This window comes from Lathamus discolor, chromosome 8, assembly GCF_037157495.1.
Source record: "Lathamus discolor isolate bLatDis1 chromosome 8, bLatDis1.hap1, whole genome shotgun sequence".
NCBI classification, from domain to species: Eukaryota; Metazoa; Chordata; class Aves; order Psittaciformes; family Psittacidae; genus Lathamus; species Lathamus discolor.
This window is the reverse complement of record NC_088891.1, coordinates 13,498,716-13,518,899: the sequence shown is the minus strand read 5'-3', so window position 1 is coordinate 13,518,899 and position 20,184 is coordinate 13,498,716. Positions and strand designations below refer to the sequence as shown.

The 20,184-nt window shown below is 39.4% G+C and overlaps 1 protein-coding gene across 4 annotated transcripts in view; it reads left to right on the top strand.

Annotated features, from left to right (window-relative positions):
• ATOSA (atos homolog A) overlaps positions 1-20,184 on the top strand; it is a 47,753-nt gene that overhangs the window by 21,172 nt on the left and 6,397 nt on the right. For 2 of the 4 annotated variants that reach the window (XM_065688057.1, XM_065688056.1), the window contains 10 exons: positions 2,328-2,415; positions 10,566-10,750; positions 11,637-11,839; positions 12,264-12,389; positions 12,668-14,519; positions 15,016-15,132; positions 16,075-16,154; positions 16,922-17,030; positions 17,851-18,009; positions 19,904-19,972. In XM_065688057.1, coding sequence (XP_065544129.1) covers positions 2,364-2,415; positions 10,566-10,750; positions 11,637-11,839; positions 12,264-12,389; positions 12,668-14,519; positions 15,016-15,132; positions 16,075-16,154; positions 16,922-17,030; positions 17,851-18,009; positions 19,904-19,972 — 2,952 coding nt within the window. In that variant the 5' untranslated portion in view covers positions 2,328-2,363. The other 2 variants (XM_065688059.1, XM_065688058.1) reach the window with 2 other exon arrangements.

The following is a 20,184-nucleotide window of genomic DNA, read 5'->3' as shown; positions in this document are numbered from 1 at the left end:
ATATGTAATGCTGGTAACGAAACCAAAACCTCCTGAAGGCGTGACACAACGAGATGATGCCCCTGAAGAACTGACATACTGATCGTGCACGTGGGAGGCCTCAGTTGCTTTTTTAATTTCTTTAATAGTCTTTTAATAGAGTAGACTACTTTAACCGAAAAGTAGACTAGGTCATAGATGGGTTTTTTTCCAGAACTTCTGAATTTCTGCCCACCCCCATCCCACAGCCTCCTCTGGCTTACTGTTGGTTTGGGGTTGTGTTACCACAGTAGGACTGAGAAATTGCAGATAGTGATAGGTAGCCTTAAGGAGATTTTCAACATACCAAAGCTTCTTAGTATTTACAGTCATGTACATTAAAAAAATGTACATTCTGTACATTGAAAAAAGATCCTTTTCAACAGATTAAAAGGAGGGAGGAGTTACCAGGGGTGTTTGATTTGTGCAGGTTTAAATAAGTTTGTTTATGTCAGTAGTTCCTGACATCAGAGTCTAAAGATCATGGCTATCAAAAAACCCATTTATTGGGCTTGTTGGCCCCTGGCTGTAGTGTGAAGATGAGTGTTTGGCTACTGGTTGTTGAAGCTTTTCAGGCTTTGTGGAAGGCCGAGTGCTTCTGTACTTACAAAACTTCAACTGCTTGGACAATGGTTCTGCGTTGAAGGCTGAGTACTTAGCGAAGGGTTTCCATAATGTGCATTCCCATAAATCAACATGGTACTTTTTCCAGGAGGTTTCCCTGACTCCTGTGGCTGTAGCATCACTGCTGATTCCACCCAAAAATGAGTCAGTGCTTTCACATTGCACTTTTCAAATCGCTCTGGTTTATATTCAAGAAGTCTGACTATGGGTTTGAAGCAAATAGCACATGATGTAACTGTTCTTTTTCTTGCAGTGATCTTAGGGAGGAAGAATACCAGTTTATGCATGGTGATGATAAACCACAGTGGAACCTATGTTCACCCAGCATAGCTGGCTTTCCCCAGCAGGATTTCTGTATGCTCCCATTACAGTTTTTCTCAGACCCTTAATGCCTTTTGCAAATCATTCACTCAGTCTGTCTGAGCTGAAGGCTACTTTACATTCCTCCTCAGCATAGAAGTGTTATTTTATCGGTGTTGACAGGAAAATAAGTGCAAGAACACTTTAAAGTGTATTGTCAAAATTTCTGAGCACGATAAATACTTAAGGTGATGAGATAAAGCATGAAATACCCCAAAGAGATTAACTCTTAGTAGCGGAATTTCAAAACCCATTGTTTTTTTGGCAAGTGTAACCCTACATCACTGTGAATGCTGTTCCCAAAGATGCTTGAGTATATCGTGAAGATGATAAGCTACAGAGGAATAAACCGAGTAACACTTCAGCAAACATCTGATAGCGCAAGATGCAAACATGTCGCATTTTAAATAGAGGGCTGCTCTCTCTCTGACAGTTCTCATAAGCACCGAAATACCTACTGTAGTATTTTTTAAACAGTCCTGTGGTGTTTTTCAGGAACATCTGAGCGTGATTTATTATTACAAATTACTGCTTTCCATCTTTAAGCCAATCTCTGTGTAAAATATTGCAGAAGTCTGCGAATAGTTGAATCTTTGTCAAGCTGGATTGTTAAACAAATTAGAAAGGAAACTTATGTTGTCATGAGTTGTTTTGTGTTTAAGGCCTCAAATAAAATTTCTGGCATGCATTTTTATTTATGTATTATAAAAATGCTATCACAGCTGGAATTCAATGTAGAGCTGCCGTCAACCTGTTTAATGGGAGGGATGTCTTGGCTTCGAAATGGAATTGGGCTTCCCAGACCTCAGTTGCTGCATGTGTTGTGTGGAAGACAGGCCTTCAGAAGGAGATGAGGCTTAGCCAAATACATATGCTTTTTCATAGCTAATTCATGTCGGGCCTGCTTTGAAAAGAAAGCAACAGCTGTGGAGTCGCTGCAGGGTGGGATTTACAGCTATCATGAGGCTGAGTAAATTGATGAAAGCCTTCAGTTTGTATGTCTTCAGACATGTAGTTGTGGCTAAGTTGGTTCTTGAATTAGTGAGTAACAGCAGTGAAGATGGTCGTCATCTATCATCATCCTTATCTCCAAAATGTTCCCTTGGCTGGAGAAGCCTTGACGAAAGATGAAATGGTCATCATCAACATCAGTGAAAGAAGCTGTGAAGTGGTAAAAAAAGGAAAAGATTGACTATATCTAGAATTCTCATCTTGGGAAATCTGTATTTTAATACTAAAGTATTTAGTTGTTTTTCCAGAAAACACCTTAGGAAGAAATTTTCACATGTTCTGTCAGCTTAAGTGCATTCTGTTTTCTGTTCTAGGGTGACACACGGCTTCTTCAGCTCCCCAAACCAAGCATGTTGGACGCGGTTTCACATTATGGTGGCAGTGACTGTGAAGCTAGCGTAGGTCTGATCTCCACATTGCCCTTCCTCCTATGAACCAGGGTGGGGTTTAAAACAGGAGCATTTCAGTAATTTGTTTTCAGTATAATTCTGCAAAATTTATATCAGTATATTTGAGGGTGGTAAATCACTGTATTGATGGTGAGAGTGAAGACTAGATATAAATCTTTCATTACCTTCCAGTTACAGCTTAGTGTCTATTCTATACATAGTGCCACAGCTCCATACTTACTGAAGAGATGTTTTCTCCTAATAGTTTTCTTTTATGAACTAACAAATACCTGAAAAGAACAGTTTTGAATTGCAGAATTAGAAATCCTATTGCTTTGTCAGGTTTTTAAAGTGTTTTGTTATGGTTTTTTTTGTTCAGGTAGGTTTAGGTTTATTGAGTCATGCAGTTTGTTCTAACATAAGCTAATATGTTAGAACATAAGGCAGAGCATCAGTTAAATCAAGGAAAAAATGTGAAAAGCTAGAGAAGAATGAATGGAAAACTCAGAAATTACTTGGTCTTAGTACAAGCTAAGGCTTGTTTGTTTCATTATAACTTGAGAGTTTTTGTGTAGTCATATATAATCACAATCTAGGAAACCATAATATAAAGGAAAACTTAAGCTGATATGTGCTTAAGTAAGGTCATTAGCTGAGACAAGTCCTCTTTGCTTTCTGTACCTGTCCAGTGATAGCATGTCAGTACAACTGGCGTCTTTTGCAACTTGTTCTGTAGACTAGGAAGTTTAGGGATCAGCAGAAAAGTGTATGTTCTGTTCTTTCAACTTGCTTGTACATAAAATGCTAAACATTGCAGCACTGATAATCTTACAGCTTTATGCTGACAGTACAGCACTTCTTTACCCATGTCAGAATAGAGTTGTATTTTAGAGTTCTCTTGCAACTTTTGTTGAACTTAGGTTTGAAATGAGCCTTAAACTTCACATTTTCAGGTATTGCTTTCCATCTATGAAATACAGATGACGAAATCATAATGACCTACTTCACAATTTGTGATTTCCATATGGAGCAAGAAACAATTCAGCTTACATCATTTGTTCTTAAGTATTCCTTTTCTTTGTCCAGTTACGAGAAAATAAAACCAGTTTTCCTGACTCAAATGCAAATATTGGATCTAGAATTTGGTTTAATGCCAAAAAAAAAAATCAAAAGAAGCAGGTTAAACTGTTGTTGCTTAGATAAAAATAGAAAGCTACAGTTGGGAGAAGTGACTCAGTAAGCAGTATGGTGATGGCAAAATAGGATGTCAGCCAAAATGCAGGAAGCAAGATGGGAACACCCAGATCAGTTTAACAGTCTGCATTTTATACTCTCAAAGAGCGGTAGTTTCTGAGATGACTGCAGGAAATCTTAGCTTTAAATAAATATAACTGGATTTTACTTCTGTACTTATTAAGCTGCTTGAACCCTGAGTAGGTTTTACTAAATGTGAAATGTATGTTTTTGGTTGGGTTTTTTTTTAACCCAGCCCAATTTGAAGACCAGTCTCTTTTTGGTAACTTTATTTATGGCAAAGCTGCCTTGAGTTTAGCTTTGGATGCTGTGAGAGGCATCCAGCAGAAGTGTGTGGTAAGTCGGCAGTGATACACACGTACTGGGGAGTTACTGCGGCACTGCAGTCTGGAGTGGAGCTGATGGCACTGATTGGTACTGATTGATTTTTATTACTCTGGAGCTCGGAGCTAACTTCATCATCTGCCATGTAGCTGTGTCTTGACTTTTAAAAATCCCCCCTTAGTGGTGTACATGGTTTTGTTTTTCTAATTATAAACTGGCATAACAATGCAAGCAGGTAAATTTCTTCCTCTTCTGCTATACAAAACAAGTAGATTCAGCAATTTTTTATAGCTTATACTCTATATTTTCTTTGACTAGCAGGTATGCATCAATCCTAATGTGAAATTCCTATGCTGCCATTTCCTGCCTACAGCTGAACTGCACTGATAATCAGGTAGTGGTTCAGTTTGGTACCCTGGAAAAAGTAAGGCGACAGCAAGAGTAAGATGGGGTACTGTGCTGCAGTCCTCATGTTTTCATAATGGCTGTCCCTGACCTTGAAGATCTTGGTCCCTAAGAATCTAAGATAGGAGTTAATGTGGGGGGGGGAAATTTCTGTGTAGGACTATTTTAAGATAAGGTAACCAGTTCCTTGCATATGCTTCAATTTAAGTAAACTTAACCAATACTTTGTTTTTTGAAGCAAGTAGACCATCTCATGACTTTGCCTCTTGATAGCTTAAGTTATACTTAAACTCAGTATAGCCCGGCTTTTGAAGCATGTGACTTCAGATATAATTACGGGTTTGTAATATGCAGGCGCAATATGACTGCTCATCATGAATTGGGGGGGTTCAAGGGCAACTTTCTTTTGAAGTGAAGCACAACATGGAATTAGTTAACCAAAGCACCCATAGGTGTTTTTAATTCCAGAAGAGAAGCTGTTAGTCAAATGTTTACATTGTGTTTCATTTCCTTTACAGTAGTTTCCTGAATCCCTGCTTTATTCTTAAAATACAGACCTACCTTTACCCCTACTTGGAGCAGCAAGATAATGAAACTTGTCCAGTTGACTGTTTTGAGGGAAGGGCCAGAGAGCTTCTGCTGTACATTTGTAAATGCAGAGCGATGCCTTTGCTAGGAGGTGGTGGATTCTGAAAGCTGATAGTGCAGCCTGAGTGTCCTGCCATGGACTCTCAGACTGAAGCATCTCCTTACAGACAGCCTGTACTAAAAGCACAAAAAACCCTAAGTACTTAAGGAATATATTTAGTCTTTCAAAGAAAATTGTAACACATGAAGGAAGCAGAGAGCCGAGGTAGCAACTGTGCCAAGGTGCCTGTTGGACAACTGGGGTAGGTCAGGAGCAGGGCTTGTCAGCTGAGAATCCAGCCAGAACACACCATGAGCTCTTGTGTACTGCTTTGCTTACTGGGTTTCAGCTTTCTAAGAAGTGAGGTAGAAATCTGATTATTTTAAATCAGTGGCCTTCAAAATCCATTATGGATGCCTGAAGATTTTCCAGGAAGGTCTGTACTGTTACAGAGCATATTTAAAGTCAATTATTAGTTGTTTTGTGGACCGTCTAGGAAAACAGCCCTCCAAATTGGTGGAGGTCAGGACTAACAGATAGTTCAAGCTGAATAAACTTGTCTTTGAAGAAACTCACTTTAGGAAAATGAGCTCTTCTGAGAAGAGGACAAGCTTGGTAGATGTTTGTGGTGTGCAGTGCAGTAGGAAAGGTGCTAGGCAATAAAATAAGCATGAGCTAAGGGAGATTACAGTGGCACTGCCTGGTCATGGCAGGAAGAAGGCACAGGGCTGTTCACCCTTTCACTGTCCCTGGGCCGGACAGGGCATAGGATTGCAGATGGCCCCTGGAGCACAATGGGTTACATGGTACCAAATGTCTTTGTTTCCTGTCTAAGCCTAGAAAATGGATTAAATGCTCTTCTAATACACGTATTTCAGGAAAATGTTTTCTGTAATGACTACAGAAAATGCTGTGATAGGAAAAGGAAGGGAGTTGGTCCATGTAAGTGTGACCTGCTTGGGAAAAAGGAGTCAGCTGGGTACAAGTGGATTAACTGAAGTTCTGGGAAAATCCTTGGGTGACAGTTAAATGGATTTTAGACTCACTACTACCACATCCTAGCATTAGTACCTAACTTCCACAGATGTTTTAAGATGTCAGCCAGCTTAACGTTTTTGGGGTTTTTTTGAGTTCTTATTCTTTATTTCAGTGCTTCAGTGATGTGCACATGTGTGTAGTGGGTGGGGGAGGACAAGGATTTGAAGACCGTCTTTATGACATCTCTGGTTAAATGGGCTTTTCTGCTTGTCCAGAAGGTGTATGAAATCAGCCTTAGTTGAGGTTGGTATGTGCAGGAGGCAAAGCACGAAAGAAGGATGTGCCTCCAGGTTCCAGTTCTCCAATACTGTGTGTTCTGGTGTATGTGCAGTATCTTCAGTCTAAATTTGTTTGCCTTTTTTCCTCTTCTAAGAACATCTGCTATCTCTTGTGACCACCTGGTCAATAAACTTCATTTCCAATGTATCTGTTAAAAGGCTGTAGTGTCTTGTTACTTTAATTCCAACCTACTCAGTCAAGTAACTCAGTTTTCTTTGCTATTTTAAGGGGAATAAAACCCAGACACTGCCGGGATGCATATTTTGTATTATATACTTTCATGTCCCGTTGCTAGAGATGAAGCAGAAAAGTAATCATTTTTGTATAGTCAGATTATAGGATTGAGGTTTCTCTATGCACAATATATGATGTGTCTCTTAAACAAGGCTGATTCATACACAAAAGAAAACGGTCACAGCACACACACTGTAAGACTTTTATAACTAAACACTGAGTTTGCTGTTTCTATAAATGTCTTTCCACCCTTGTCCTCAATTACATCAACTTGCATCATCTGTGTCTTTTGTATAGGAACAATTTACCAGGCTTTTCAATATTTATAGGGGTTTTTCCCTTATGAAAAGGGGCTAAATGATATATAAACCTAATGGAGCTAAAAACATCAATATGCCCATGAACTGTGTAGAAAGCCCCTCAGTATCCCTTGCTATTTGTGGTTTTTCTTAGTCCATATCAAATACTTTGTTCGTTACAATGCTGACATAAAGCATTGCCTGTCTGTATAATGCTGTTATGAAAACAGCAGCATTTCCTAGTTGAATACTTGCTGTTTACCATCCTTTAAGAAGATGAAAGTTTTATTTTGAAACAATATCATGTTTTTGTGACTGCAGCCAATACAGATTTGAATCTCTAGCGAGATGGGTCGTCTGTGCTTAAGGCAAGAAACTGGTTGCTTCTGAAATAATGGGTCTGATACAGGAACAGAGGCAGTGTTTGCAAATTGAACTTAGAAGTAAGCTTTATCTGTTTACATGAAGTAGTATTGCATATGTATTCTGAAATAAGCATTACTCATTTCAGATTTATTTACTTTGCTTTATTCACTAGATCTTGCTTATTTACTACATTCACTGGATCTTGGACATGCTTAGACTGTCTATGGCTAATGTCAGTTTGTGCTACACGTCTGTAAAGACACTGAGTGTTTTAGATATACAATATAAGCTCTGATATCAGATTTTTTTTAAGGAAAAAGGGGGTGGGTTTTTTTACCTGCACCTAACCAGCTCAGCAGAAGCACTCAGGCCATAGGATTTATCTGTTAATTTCTCTCAAGTCCAGAAGCTTCTGATCAAATATGGATTTTTATCTTTTTTGTTTCTAAGAAAAGAGAGTGAAGTAATAACAAGGTCTACAGCTTCACATAGTAAGCTGCTGATGGTAATTAAAGGGCTTGTCAATTTTACTGTTCCTTGCTATTTAAAATCATGGAAGGTAAATTTTCACATACCACATCTTACTGTGCATGTTTCTGTTACATACAGTAAGATGAAGTTTGAGATGGGATCTGTGTGCAAAAGCATGTGCAGATCTTGATCAAGCTCTTTATTTTTTCTGTAAACCCATAGATGTTTTTACTTATTTTAACTAAACAGAATTCCTGTTACACATTTTCTCAAGGATGAATTCCCCTTCTGTTTAGTCTGCTAAGCATGAGGCAATTCTGGTTTATGTTAGTATCATTCCTGCTGAACAATTTCTAGAGTTTTTGAACTTCTGTGCCAGACTAGGAAAAGTACTCCAGTAGTGATATTTCCTGCTGTGGCTTCCTTGACATTACCCTGGCCTTGAGCATACAAAGATGAGCATGAAGCTTGTGTTAGCGGAAAGATCATAGAACCATAGAATGGTTTGGGTTGGAATGACCTTAAAGCTTATCCAGTTCTAATCCCGTGCCATGGGCAGGGACACCTTCCACTATGGCAGGTTGCTCAAAGCTCCGTCCAGCCTGGCCTTGAACACTGCCAGGGATGGGGCAGCCACAGCTTCTCTGGGCACCATGTTCTAGATAAATAATGCTGCCGTTATGGTTTTGGTCAGCTGTAATACCAGATGCTTTTTCAGAGTCCTTGCAAATACCATTTCCCTATCCTCAAGAATGATTTGCCTATTGCTCACCAGACTTTCAGCTGGAAAAAAAAAGGGGGGGGGGGGGAGGGGGGGGAAGCAGGTGCCTAATTTTCTAAGTGACTCATAACACCGCCGAAGTGTCTTGTCCTTTATTATTTACTATTCCTTTCATGCACCCTTTATTAGTCATTTTCTGCCGTCCGTCAGATGAATAACCATTTTAACTCGTGCCAGATGATTTAATGCATTGTTCACGTGCCATGTGGGGTCTTCCAGGGTAATTCATCTGTTCTCTGGCTTTTCTTCTGCCTGAGGGCATGCAACGGCCAGATGAATTGTCCTGGCAGTGCCCTGTTCTTCCAGGGCTCACGGTCCCTTTCTGGTCAGGGTGCCCCCCAAGGTGGGGGGCAGACAGCTGTGTCAGAATAGCCCCTTCCCTGCAGCCACAGGACCTGTGCTGGTTATGGCAGTCCAGTGGCTGGCACCTTGTCATAGATGTGTGCACGCAGATGTGACGTGTATGGTGGGTCAGGAGTGCTGCACCACTGGCTGCATATGGGCACACAGTGCAAAGAGGGGCCCAGTTATAGCCTGTCCCGGCCACTGAAAGCAGCTGTGTAAGTGCATCCCTTTGAAAGGGTGGGGAGAAAGAGTCAGTAAAGACGAGGATGACTATGCAATGAATTTTGTTCCCTGGCAGTGGGCTGGCTTCTCTTATTTACTTTATGTAGATCCAACAAAAAGGCTATAAGCCCTGGGGTCTGTGGAGTACAAGCCTGGGCTAGGCAAATATGTACATGCAAAAGCTAGTTTTACACACTTTACAATTTGCATATGCAGGTAATTGCACATTTAATTGCAGCTTTTGTTTCATGCATCTCTTCTTGTATGGATCTCTGAAGTCTGTCTTGCCACATCTGCCAAACGCTCTGCTATGAGGGAATGAAGACAAAAGAGACTTTCTTTTTTTTTCCAGGTGGAAAGGTGTTTTATGCATGGTAATCAAAGCGTGAATAGAAATTAACTCTGTTCCTGTGGCAGTTTTGTTGGATGACTTAGGACATTTAAGCTAAAATTGTAAAGATGTCATATGCTTTTGTTCCCCATAAGCATAAATATAAAGGTGAAGGACTGCTGGCAGCCTTGCCTCCACCTGCTTTTCTTTCCTGCTCTTAAAATAGACTCTGAAGTAGAAGTAGTTTAGCTTTTTCAGAAAAGAGGTTTTCCTCTAACCTCTTCAGTAACTAAATCATTTTGAAACTTAAGCGTTTCTATGCAGAGAAGGGAGTGACATGATCTGGTTGTACTTGAATCTGTTTGAATGATGTATGACATCTTCATGATGAGGGAGAAGGAGAAGGGTGGTCATACCATAAACAACACCATAAAATCAGGGAACATTCTCCCTCTGTGGGAATAGAGTGTGCCAGGGTAATTCACGAAGAGCAATGCCAGCTGCTGCTTTGTCTGTGGAGACTTGTTGAGTTTTAATTCTTTGCGCAAGTTTAGACTGACCATGGTACAAAACAATGAACACTCTGTATGTTCCTTGGGAACCTTTCCTGGGTGTTAATGGTAACTGAAAATGGACCTCTCAAGTACGCCTTGCTCTCAGCAGGAGGGAATCACAGTAAAAACTTCAAGGACATTGTGTCCCACTTTTTCTAATAGAAGTAAATCTTTTTTCTTTCCTTATTCAATCTTTAATGTATTTTATGATGTATTGTGATTTCTCTTTCTATCCCATGATACTAACAATGCCAAGTCATACTGCCATCAGACTTTTCCTACCAGAACCCAGGAAACTTTTTTCTTCTAGGGAGGCTGTGATCCAGCTGTGGTTCACAGCACAAATGATTGTTTCTCAGCACTGCTGACATCTGCTGCACTGACCAGTTACGATATGAATCTTTCTTCAGAGTATTTCTAATCTTGTCCGCTTGTAGCGACAATGTTATGGGATGAGGAAAATTGGTTTGTGGTGGTACAGTAACTTATAGGGAGTGCAGCCAGTGTGGTACAAAGATCCATTTCCCATAGCTCTCATTTTAAATGTAAATTGAAACAAACTGTGGAGTAAGCCAACAACTGAAAGCTTAGTATACAACAGATGTCATTTTTTTGTCTTTTTGAACTGGCAGATACTTTGGATGAATATTTTGAGTATGAAGCTGAGGAGTTCCTGGTCTCCTTGGCCTTGCTGATCACTGAAGGTCGAACACCCGAGTACTCGATCAAAGGCAGAACAGAGGGCTTTCATTGCCCGCCGGCACAATCAGGTCAGCTGCCAACAACTAAGCATGAATGCAGCGACAAACTGGCTCAGGTATGATGGTACCCATTTCATTTTAAATGTCATGGTGGGCATCCTTGCTACCCTGATTAAAGTCAGCTGAGAACCCCATGGTAAAGTCACAGTTTAGCACGAGTAACAATTGCTTTCTGTCAGTCTCACATTTAAATGACTATATAATTCAGTATCATACTAATAATAGAGCTGTCCTTAAAATGAGAGATCATTAAGCCTTTTATCCTTGAACATGAAATTCTGCATGACTACTTCAATGCAGTACATTTTCGAGTCTTTATTATGCAAATGGTAAGTGCTATTCTTAGCATTCTTGGTCTGTTTGGTTTGGATTTTTTTTGGTTTGGTTTGGGGTTTTTTTTTGAGAAAATATAGGCTGACTTGCCTAACTTCTTGCTTTTTCAGGTATTATTGAAAAGTTAGTGATCCAAAAAACATGAACACAACAAATGTAGCTACTCTGTTTGGGAGTAAGGTTGGAGCATCCCATTTCAAGTAAAAGTTCCTAAGTACTGTGAGAATTTAAGCTATTATTCATGTAGAAGTTAGCCTACTCCAAGACACAGAACTCATAAAGATACTGCTTGAGTGTGTCCATCCAAGAGGATGACTTGTGGAGAGAGAAATACAAGGTAGCAAAGTACAGTTATTGGGGAAATGTGGTTTTATGTGCTCTTTTTAATATAATTGTCTACAGAAGTTGCTCAAATGGCAGCCATAAAAGGATTTGTTAATTATTTTTCATTTAATTGCTCTGGAATCTTATCTCTGATTTAGTGAAACCTGGTTTACAGAATTTCACCCTTAGCCTTTGCCAGTACTTTGGAACATGTTTTTAAAGTACACTTAAATCTGGCTAATATTTTTTTGTCTTGCATGCATTGACATTTCTTCTTTCCTTCAGTGTCGTCAAGCCAGGCGAACCAGATCTGAGGTTATGCTACTGTGGAAGAACAATATTCCAATCATGGTAGAAGTGATGCTACTTCCAGACTGTTGCTATAGCGATGAAGGGCCCACCACTGAGGGGAATGATTTAAATGACCCTGCAATCAAACAAGATGCATTGCTATTAGAAAGGTGGATTTTGGAGCCAGTCCCTCGACAGTAAGTTGAATATGAGGATTAGCTGACAGTTGCAAGAATCTTGTCATATTAAAGGCCTTAAAGTTATCAGCAGTTTTGAACTGGTCCATAGCCATGAGGACTGACCTAAGAAAACCAGTATTTACCAATGAAGTCTGAACATCTTTTAATCACAGTCTTCCTGTACTCTTACGTTCTGCAATGCACACTCTGCAACACAGAGTATGAAATGCTCCTAGCTGAAGATTTTTGTACATGACTTGTTATGTTAAATTGTATGAATTACTATGTTGATAAAACCAAATCAGGCTCTGTAATCTTCAATGTTTCATTGTTTTGCTTGATTCAGCTGTGTTTTATTTTCAGAATGAAGCTTTGAAAATGTTCTCGTTCTGATAGTGTATATTCTTGCCAACATCCATGTGCTTCTTTTACTCCATTTTAGGAGTGGAGATCGATTTATTGAAGAGAAGACCCTTTTATTGGCTGTTCGCTCTTTTGTATTCTTCTCTCAGCTAAGTGCGTGGCTGAGTGTTTCACATGGTGCTGTTCCCCGAAACATTCTGTACAGGTATGTCTGGGATGGAAAAAAATACTAATCGTTTGCTGTTTGCAGATTGTTGCAACTTGTCTTAAAACCATCCTTCCCTCTAGTTTTCCTGTTTGCTTTCAGAAGGTGCCACGTTGTTGTCTCAGTTCTTTGGTGGTTGCATAGGATTCGTACACTTAGCAAAGCACAGCAATTGCTGGTTTTTCTAGTGCTTTTATTTAGACATTTGTGTTATGAAGTAGATAATTAAAGACTCTTCATTTAGATAATTCTGTAAATGCCTTTCTGTATTGTTTCAGGGTGAGCGCTGCAGATGTGGACTTGCAATGGAAGTTTTCCCAGACACCAACTGAGCATGTCTTTCCTGTTCCAAACGTTTCTCACAACGTGGCCTTGAGAGTCAGTGTCCAGTCCTTGCCCAGACAATCGAACTACCCAGTACTGACCTGTAGTATTCACACCAACCTTAGCTTTTATGAAAAGAGAATGCAAGAGCGTAAGTTACATCAGCACAGTGATTCCATTGCGGCACAGCAATGCAGTACCTCCAGTCCACAGCGCTTCTGTGGGAAACAGACGTGGACAGTGACACCTGAAGGACAACTTAATGGAAAAAAGGCACCTGAATTTACCACATCTATCAGAAATTTAAAACTTTATCCGTCTACCGGACTTGGATCTGACTTTGGGGCATCGCAGACTAAAGTTCAGTGCTATAATGCTACAGCAGACAGTAAGACACAATCTCATGAAGCACCTGTCAGAACTTTTAAGTCCTTTTCCCTAGCTGATTCTCGTGTTTCGAATAGTCATTGCTCTCATCAGCCCACAGGAGAAACCAATCCTTTGATAGGCTCTTTACTTCAAGAGCGACAAGAAGTCATTGCACGGATTGCTCAGCACTTGATTCACTGTGATCCAGCTACTTCACCAGTTGTTACTGGACGTCCATTCAACATACATGAAAACAGCTTGGCTACACCAAAAGCTTTTCGGAGTACTTACGAAGACGAAAACTTGCCAAGGAAAGGCAAGGAGACCTCCCCTGTTTCTATTGCCAACTTAGACAATGCGATACAAGATGGCGGTGAAGGGAAAACTAGGGCAAGACCAGAGACCACACTGCTGGATTCCCGTGTTCCAGTGAACCATTGTGGCCGTCAGTTGGCAGGAGAGGGCAACCCCCTGATCGATTCTCTGCTCCAGGAGCGGCAGGAGGTGATAGCGAGGATTGCCCAACACTTGATTCATTGTGATCCGGCTACTTCTCATGTTACTGGACATCCTTTAAAAGGACATGAGACTAGCCCAGTTACTTCAAAGATTTTCCGAAGTACATATGAAGATGAAAATTTGCTGAAGAAAGGCAAGGAACCATCTTCTGTTTCTTTTGCTAAATCTGATTTTAATTCGTTAGAAGACAGCAGTAAATCAAGGACTAAGACACCTGATACTCCTATCAGTCCTTCTAGGTTTGATGGAGAATCGAAGCCTTCTCTGAAACTCCAAGCAAGAAGAAAATTAGTTTTATCAAAACCCAGTGAAGCTGTCCGCAATGCATTTCATCAGACTTCCAATAAAACTTCTCATGCATTTACTAACATTCACACATCATCATCATGTATTAAAGAAAATAAATCTGAATTGCCAGATAAATTGGAAATGAAACATTCTGGTTGTGCACAGAAAGACCAGATAACCAACAGAATTAAACAGTGTTCAAATTTCAGCAACACTGATGAACAGATTTGCACAAATAAACTTAAAGAAAGAACAGTTATTAATGAGAACAATAGCACGGACAGTTCTTTTAATAATTTACAGATAGATAAATGCCGAATACTTGAAGGTACAAAAAAGGCAACTGTGATGCAGGTTTCTGACTCTTTGCACAAAAATGAGCTCAAGTGTTTAGATAAAGACTCAAAAAAAGCAATTATTTATGAGCAAAACACTCAGCTTATTAGTATTGAGAATTATTTAAATAAAGACCATGACAGTTTCAAAAACAAAACCAAACAAGATAAAACTAAAACTGCACATGATGAGAATGAAGACCCAATAGGTGTCGATTTACAAAGCACTTCTCAGAAGAAACCTACAGAAGACAGTGTAGTTAAGTGTGAGCGGCTGAAGAACCCAGATGTACAGGTAAATACGCAGAGGAAAAAACCAATTTGTATAGCTGCTCTTAGTCACATAGCTTATACCCAATATCTGCTAAGGACCAATATGAACAAGGATTTAAGTTTAACTTCGTAGAAAGCAGTATGTTGTTATTGCTGGTTTGGTCTGAAGTAATGTTTGTCTGGTAGTGCCTTCCCCATACCTTCTCAATTACAAATTTAACATTGAGAAGAACATTATCTTATTCTGCTTATGGTGATAGCCTTATGAACGACAATTAGGCAGTTAAGCATCCTGTCTTTCTATAAGTACACCAGTGTCTCAAAGTATGTGATCTTTAGTGACCAGTTTCTGTGATTGTAGAGTGAGTCAAGGCATATTTATACTAAGTATTTCATAATATGCTAGTGTGATGCAGATCCACCTGGTTCAGAAGTCCTCCATTACAGCAAGGAAAGTATTGCCATGATAGGCCATTGAAATATCCCATTGATCTTGGGTAAATTTGTTTTGCTGACAGAAAGCACCATCTTTAAAACACGCAAATACATGGCGGAAACATAATTCTCGATCCTTGGATGGAACGTCAACCAAGGCTTTTCATCCCAGAACTGGATTGCCTCTGCTTTCAAGCCCTGTAAGTTATTGTTGGAGTTATGCTGAGAAAGGAGGTATTTTGTTCTTTTAGTATCTATGTATGGTAGAAAAATGGACCAATTACCTAGGTAAAGTGTGTGTGTTTACTTTCAGTGTCAGAATGAATGCTCTTGCAAGTGGAAATTTGAGAGTTAACACTCACATGAAGTTGAACAATAATTCTGGAAAAGAGAATATTAAGGAGGTAGTTGTTGAGATCTTACCAAGATTAACAAAAGGTGACATTAGAAAATTCTATGGAAAAAAAAAAAGCTTTGGTGTTATTTTAGAGCAGAGAAGAAAGCATTTTGCAAATTAGTGTAAGCTAACATATTTTGTCATTTAAGAGTTTTTGTGTGAGTTATTAATACCGGATTGCCTATTGTTCCAAAGCTTTTGTTTCTGTGAACAGTTTGTACTGTATATTCTTCAGCAATCAGAGATGTCATTGAATGACTCAGTGATACAAAGCTGCTGTGATAAGACAGGAGGACATTGGGGAAGTGTTACAGCTCTTGGTAGGTTGTTGGAAGTCTTTAAAGAAAAAGGGAGTCTCAATTAAAACTTCTGAAGTGGTGATGTTTTGTAATCAATGCCTGATACGTTTTATTCTCCAGTGCTTGTAAAGGCTGTCATATTTTCAGGGAACTTGGATGGAAATTGTTACAGCCTGTTTAGTAGTAATGTTCTGTACCGTTCTAAAAAGGCATCAGCCTCTTGAATGAGTCTTTATTCAAATACTTTTTTAATCAGAATTTACAGTCTTGTCATCAATTCTAGGATTTTCTTCACTAGGTTTGGAATGCATAGGAATGACTTTCTTCTGCTTTGTGTTCATAGTTTTGTAATGTCATGAAAATTATTGGGAAACTTGTGCTTACTTGGCAAAATTGCCCTTGCTAGCAGTACAGTTTTCAAATTAGCATGTTTTTTCCCTTTTGAGGTTCCTCAAAGGAAAACACAGTCTGGGTGCTTTGATCTGGATTCATCACTGCTGCAGTTGAAATGTCTGTCTGCAAGAAGGTGTGTTTTATTTACAAGCAACATTAACATTTTTTGGGGAGACCTATCCATATGCAACTACAAATCATGCTAGGAAAGACAGAAAATGGGGGCCTTTCAAAAAGAATCCTTATTTTGAAATAAGGCTTGGCAGCTAAGTTGCCACAGGGTTCCAGGTTAGCACAGTTCTGGGGCATAACCATGGTATGAGAGCTGCTGCCAGGACAAGCTGTGTCCCGGGGGAGGCATGCTGTCATACACACTTGAATTATCAAACAAAATACAGTAATTGTTGATTCTTCTTCAAGTCAGTGTTATTTTTGTGTCTGTTTTGTTCTTGGTGTTGAATGGGTTAAACATTTTGCCTTATAAAAGGAACTGACTGTGGCCTTTTGTACATTAATACAGTTAACATGAACAGCTTATAGTATGGTATTTTGATGTTAGAAACATCGGGATACAAGACAAAAATACCTGCATGCAAGAGAGAACAATCTGATACTTTGGTTCCTATTTAATGGAGTTAATGAACAATCTACATTTTTATTGTCTTCAACCTCTGTAATGTAAAACTTGTGACTGTATTTTTTTCAGTCAACTCGAAAATGTTTTGCTAAAGTGTTACCAGGCAATGTTCAACTGTTACTTCTTTAGCACAATCTTTAGGACAATATTTTGTAATGCAGTAAGTAAATGATTCTTTCTGGAGCTCTTTGTACCCAGAAGACAAAAGCCAATGCTTTTATCCTTTATATTTATTCTGTTTTGTGTTTTTTTTTCTTTAATAGCCCACAACAATGTATAAACAGAGACAGGGATCCAGAGAGCCATGGGAAACCATTCCTAAGTTCTAGTGCTCCACCAGTAACAAGTCTTAGCCTTCTGGGAAACTTTGAGGTATTGCATATTCTCTGGAATTCTTGTGGTATTGTTATTATTCTTCTGAACTGCTTTGAAAAGTACTTGACTGTGAATAATTCCAGCCTGATTACAATGTAAAAGTTTATAATTAAATTGAATAAAATTTGTTTTAATTTCCAGCTGTAAGGGCACATATTTCATGACCCAGACATCTTCTATTTCAGAGATTCAGACACAACACATTGCTTAACTTTTATTTCCAGCTATGGTCAAGTGAGGAGGTGTTCTGTTGACTTAAATAAGGTTTAATAATCTGTAATTGTCCATGTGTATACCTAGAAAAAAAGATTTACATTTTCACTCTTAACAACTACATGATCACAAAAGCTGTGTTGAATCAGTGTAGTAAACAGAATGTATTTGAAGTGTAGCCTCCAGCTTTTCACTTTGTGTAGCATATCAAATACCAACAACTGATAGCAACTGCGTTAATGGGTTGTATCATACGCTGTGAAATACAGAGTGAGTATGAAAAGTTACAGATTCTAGATCCCCCCCCCACCTTCCCCCCAGCTATTATATGTCAAGGAAAATCATGCCTAGATCCTGCTGCAACAAAATTCTCTGGGCTTTTGCACCAGTTTCAGTAGGGTGAAGACTGGATGTGGATGGTGCTTTCTCTTAAACCAATATCATCTTGCTGAATGTTCTGCTGTTTATCATAATTCTTGCCTCAGTGTTGATTTCTGGCAGGTCATCTTAGAACAGACCCAAGGTTTTATATAAACCTGTTCCCTGGTTTGCTGCTATATTCTGAGGTGTTTCCAACCTAAGCTGTGTGTGTTTTGTTTTTCAGGAATCTGTCCTGAATTTTCGCTTAGACCCGCTCGGCGTTGTGGAGGGTTTCACAGCAGAAGTAGGAGCAAGTGGAGTCTTTTGTCCCACGCATATGACTCTGCCAGTTGAAGTGTCATTCTACAGCGTTTCAGATGATAATGCGCCCTCCCCTTACATGGTAAGTGTGTGATTGGATTTGTTTTACATAAATTCTGATAGGTGCAGGTGAAGAACAAGAGCTCTGTGAGTAGATGTTCAGCAAGTGGGTTTGAAGGGATCTGGGTTGTTTTCCGCTGCTTATGATGGAGTTCTGTCCCCTTTTTCCTTTCCCTAACTAGTCCTTTTCCTTCCATTGCTCTGCCGCACCATCCAACTGCTCTCATCTTGGGATATTGGGCATATTTGTCTCCCTCCTCACTGGAGGGATCAATCCCCACCATCTCTTTTTATCCACCTATCTTAAAATAGGCAGTGAGGCAATAGCTGGACTTAACGCGATACATTTTGTTGTCCCAACAAGCAGCTGCCCTGGGCAACTAACCACTCCCAGAGTGGGTTAGGTGCAGGCCAAGGTATATTTGCTGATGGAGACTTTAGGCACAGAAGTTTTTCAGTCCTTTCTTTTCAAGCAAATAATGTCTCAGCTACTGTGACATGTGGCACTCTCACAAGCTGTATGGTTTGCTGATGTCCACACCAACACAGTATTTGTGTTCTCAGTATTTGTGTGCTAATTCCATGTTTCTACAATGACAGCATGGTTTTTGGATGTCTAAAAGTGCTTCCTTGTAAAAAGCATGCTTCCTTGTAAGAATCATCCTTTTAAGGATGTCTTGTATGACAGCATTGAATTAGGCGGCTAGATTTGTTCTGAATGCCTGTTAAGGGACCTCAGTGTTACTAATTTTTAGAGGTTTTCAGGTGTGTATGTCTGTCTAAGATATAGTAACATTTAAACATGTAAGTAAAGCATTGAACATCTGATTATCCCAATATTGAGATTGTAAATTAATGGCACATAGCATATTTCTCACCTTCTGTTTCTGACAGAAGGTCAGAACAATGAAAACGACTTTCAGAAAATGAAATGGCTTTACAAGTTAAGTTTGAGTAATAGTTTAAACTTTTATATATCTTCTCTTAACCACTGCAAAGAAGTATCTATTGTTTTGCTTTCATTTTTCTAGATTATTTCACGTGATTTTCCAGGAGGTGAAGGGATTCTGATGTTCCTGAAATGGTTAAAGTAGCATTGCTTATTTTCCTAGCTGAGTTTCATTGTTTCAGGCTTTTCCACACACTCTAAACATGCTATTATGGCTGAGTCTCCCAGGATTAATACAACATTTCTATAGTGCCTCCATCATCAGAAACATTGTTCATGTTTTTATAGCTAGTTTCTCTCCTCTGGGGTCTTTTTTGTTGTTGTTTGTTTGGGGGTTTTGGGGATTAAAGTCCAGTGCAGTGGGGGCCAACAGCTGTGCACTGCAGGTCAATCAAACGTGTGCTCTAGGGCAGTACCCTAAGGGTGCCCTCAGCAGTGTTCCAGCGCACTCAGATGCTCACAGCTGGTACAAAAGCAGATGTCATCATTGCTAAAGTTTGGATTAGAATGGAAGATTAAGTGCTTCTGCTGCCTTTGAAAAGCAGAAATCAGTTCTTTGAGATATGGGGTATATTGGTGCAATTGTAGGTGATATAAAAATGGAAAGGAGGAGACAAAGTTTCCATTTTAACTTAGGAACAATGTTTTAAGGACAACTCTATTTTGCCATAGCTCCCTGACTGCTCGTTTGGAAATGCAGCAACTTGGATCTTTACAAGATGAGAATATACCACTTATTGCATAGCTTCTAATGATCTGCCAAAGTATCTGTAAGGCCCCTACTGTTGATTTTTAGCTGCATCTTAAATTCATTGCCTTTTCTGTATTTTAGTTTTGATGCATTACTAGGTTTTGGGTTTGTTTTGGTTTTTAATGAATGCAATTACATTAATAGAATGTTTTGATTTGTTTACGTCTCTCCCTGTGAATTACATGTGTGTCCTTTATTATTATTTTTTTTTCCTAGGGTGTAATTACTTTAGAGTCCCTTGGTAAAAGGGGTTATCGGGTACCGCCTTCAGGAACAATACAAGTGGTATGTATTCAGCAGATAAGGGTGCCTTGAAACTACTAATATCAAGGAAGTCATGCAGAGGAGATGGGGTTACTGGAGATGAGCACGAAGCTAGCAGTGGAAATGGTACATCTCTGTAGGTACTGCAGCTATTCAAAGCAGAAATAAGAAGACTCCCAACCTTTGAACCCATCTGTGCTGTGAAGAGACTTAAAATCAGTTACTGAAGATTA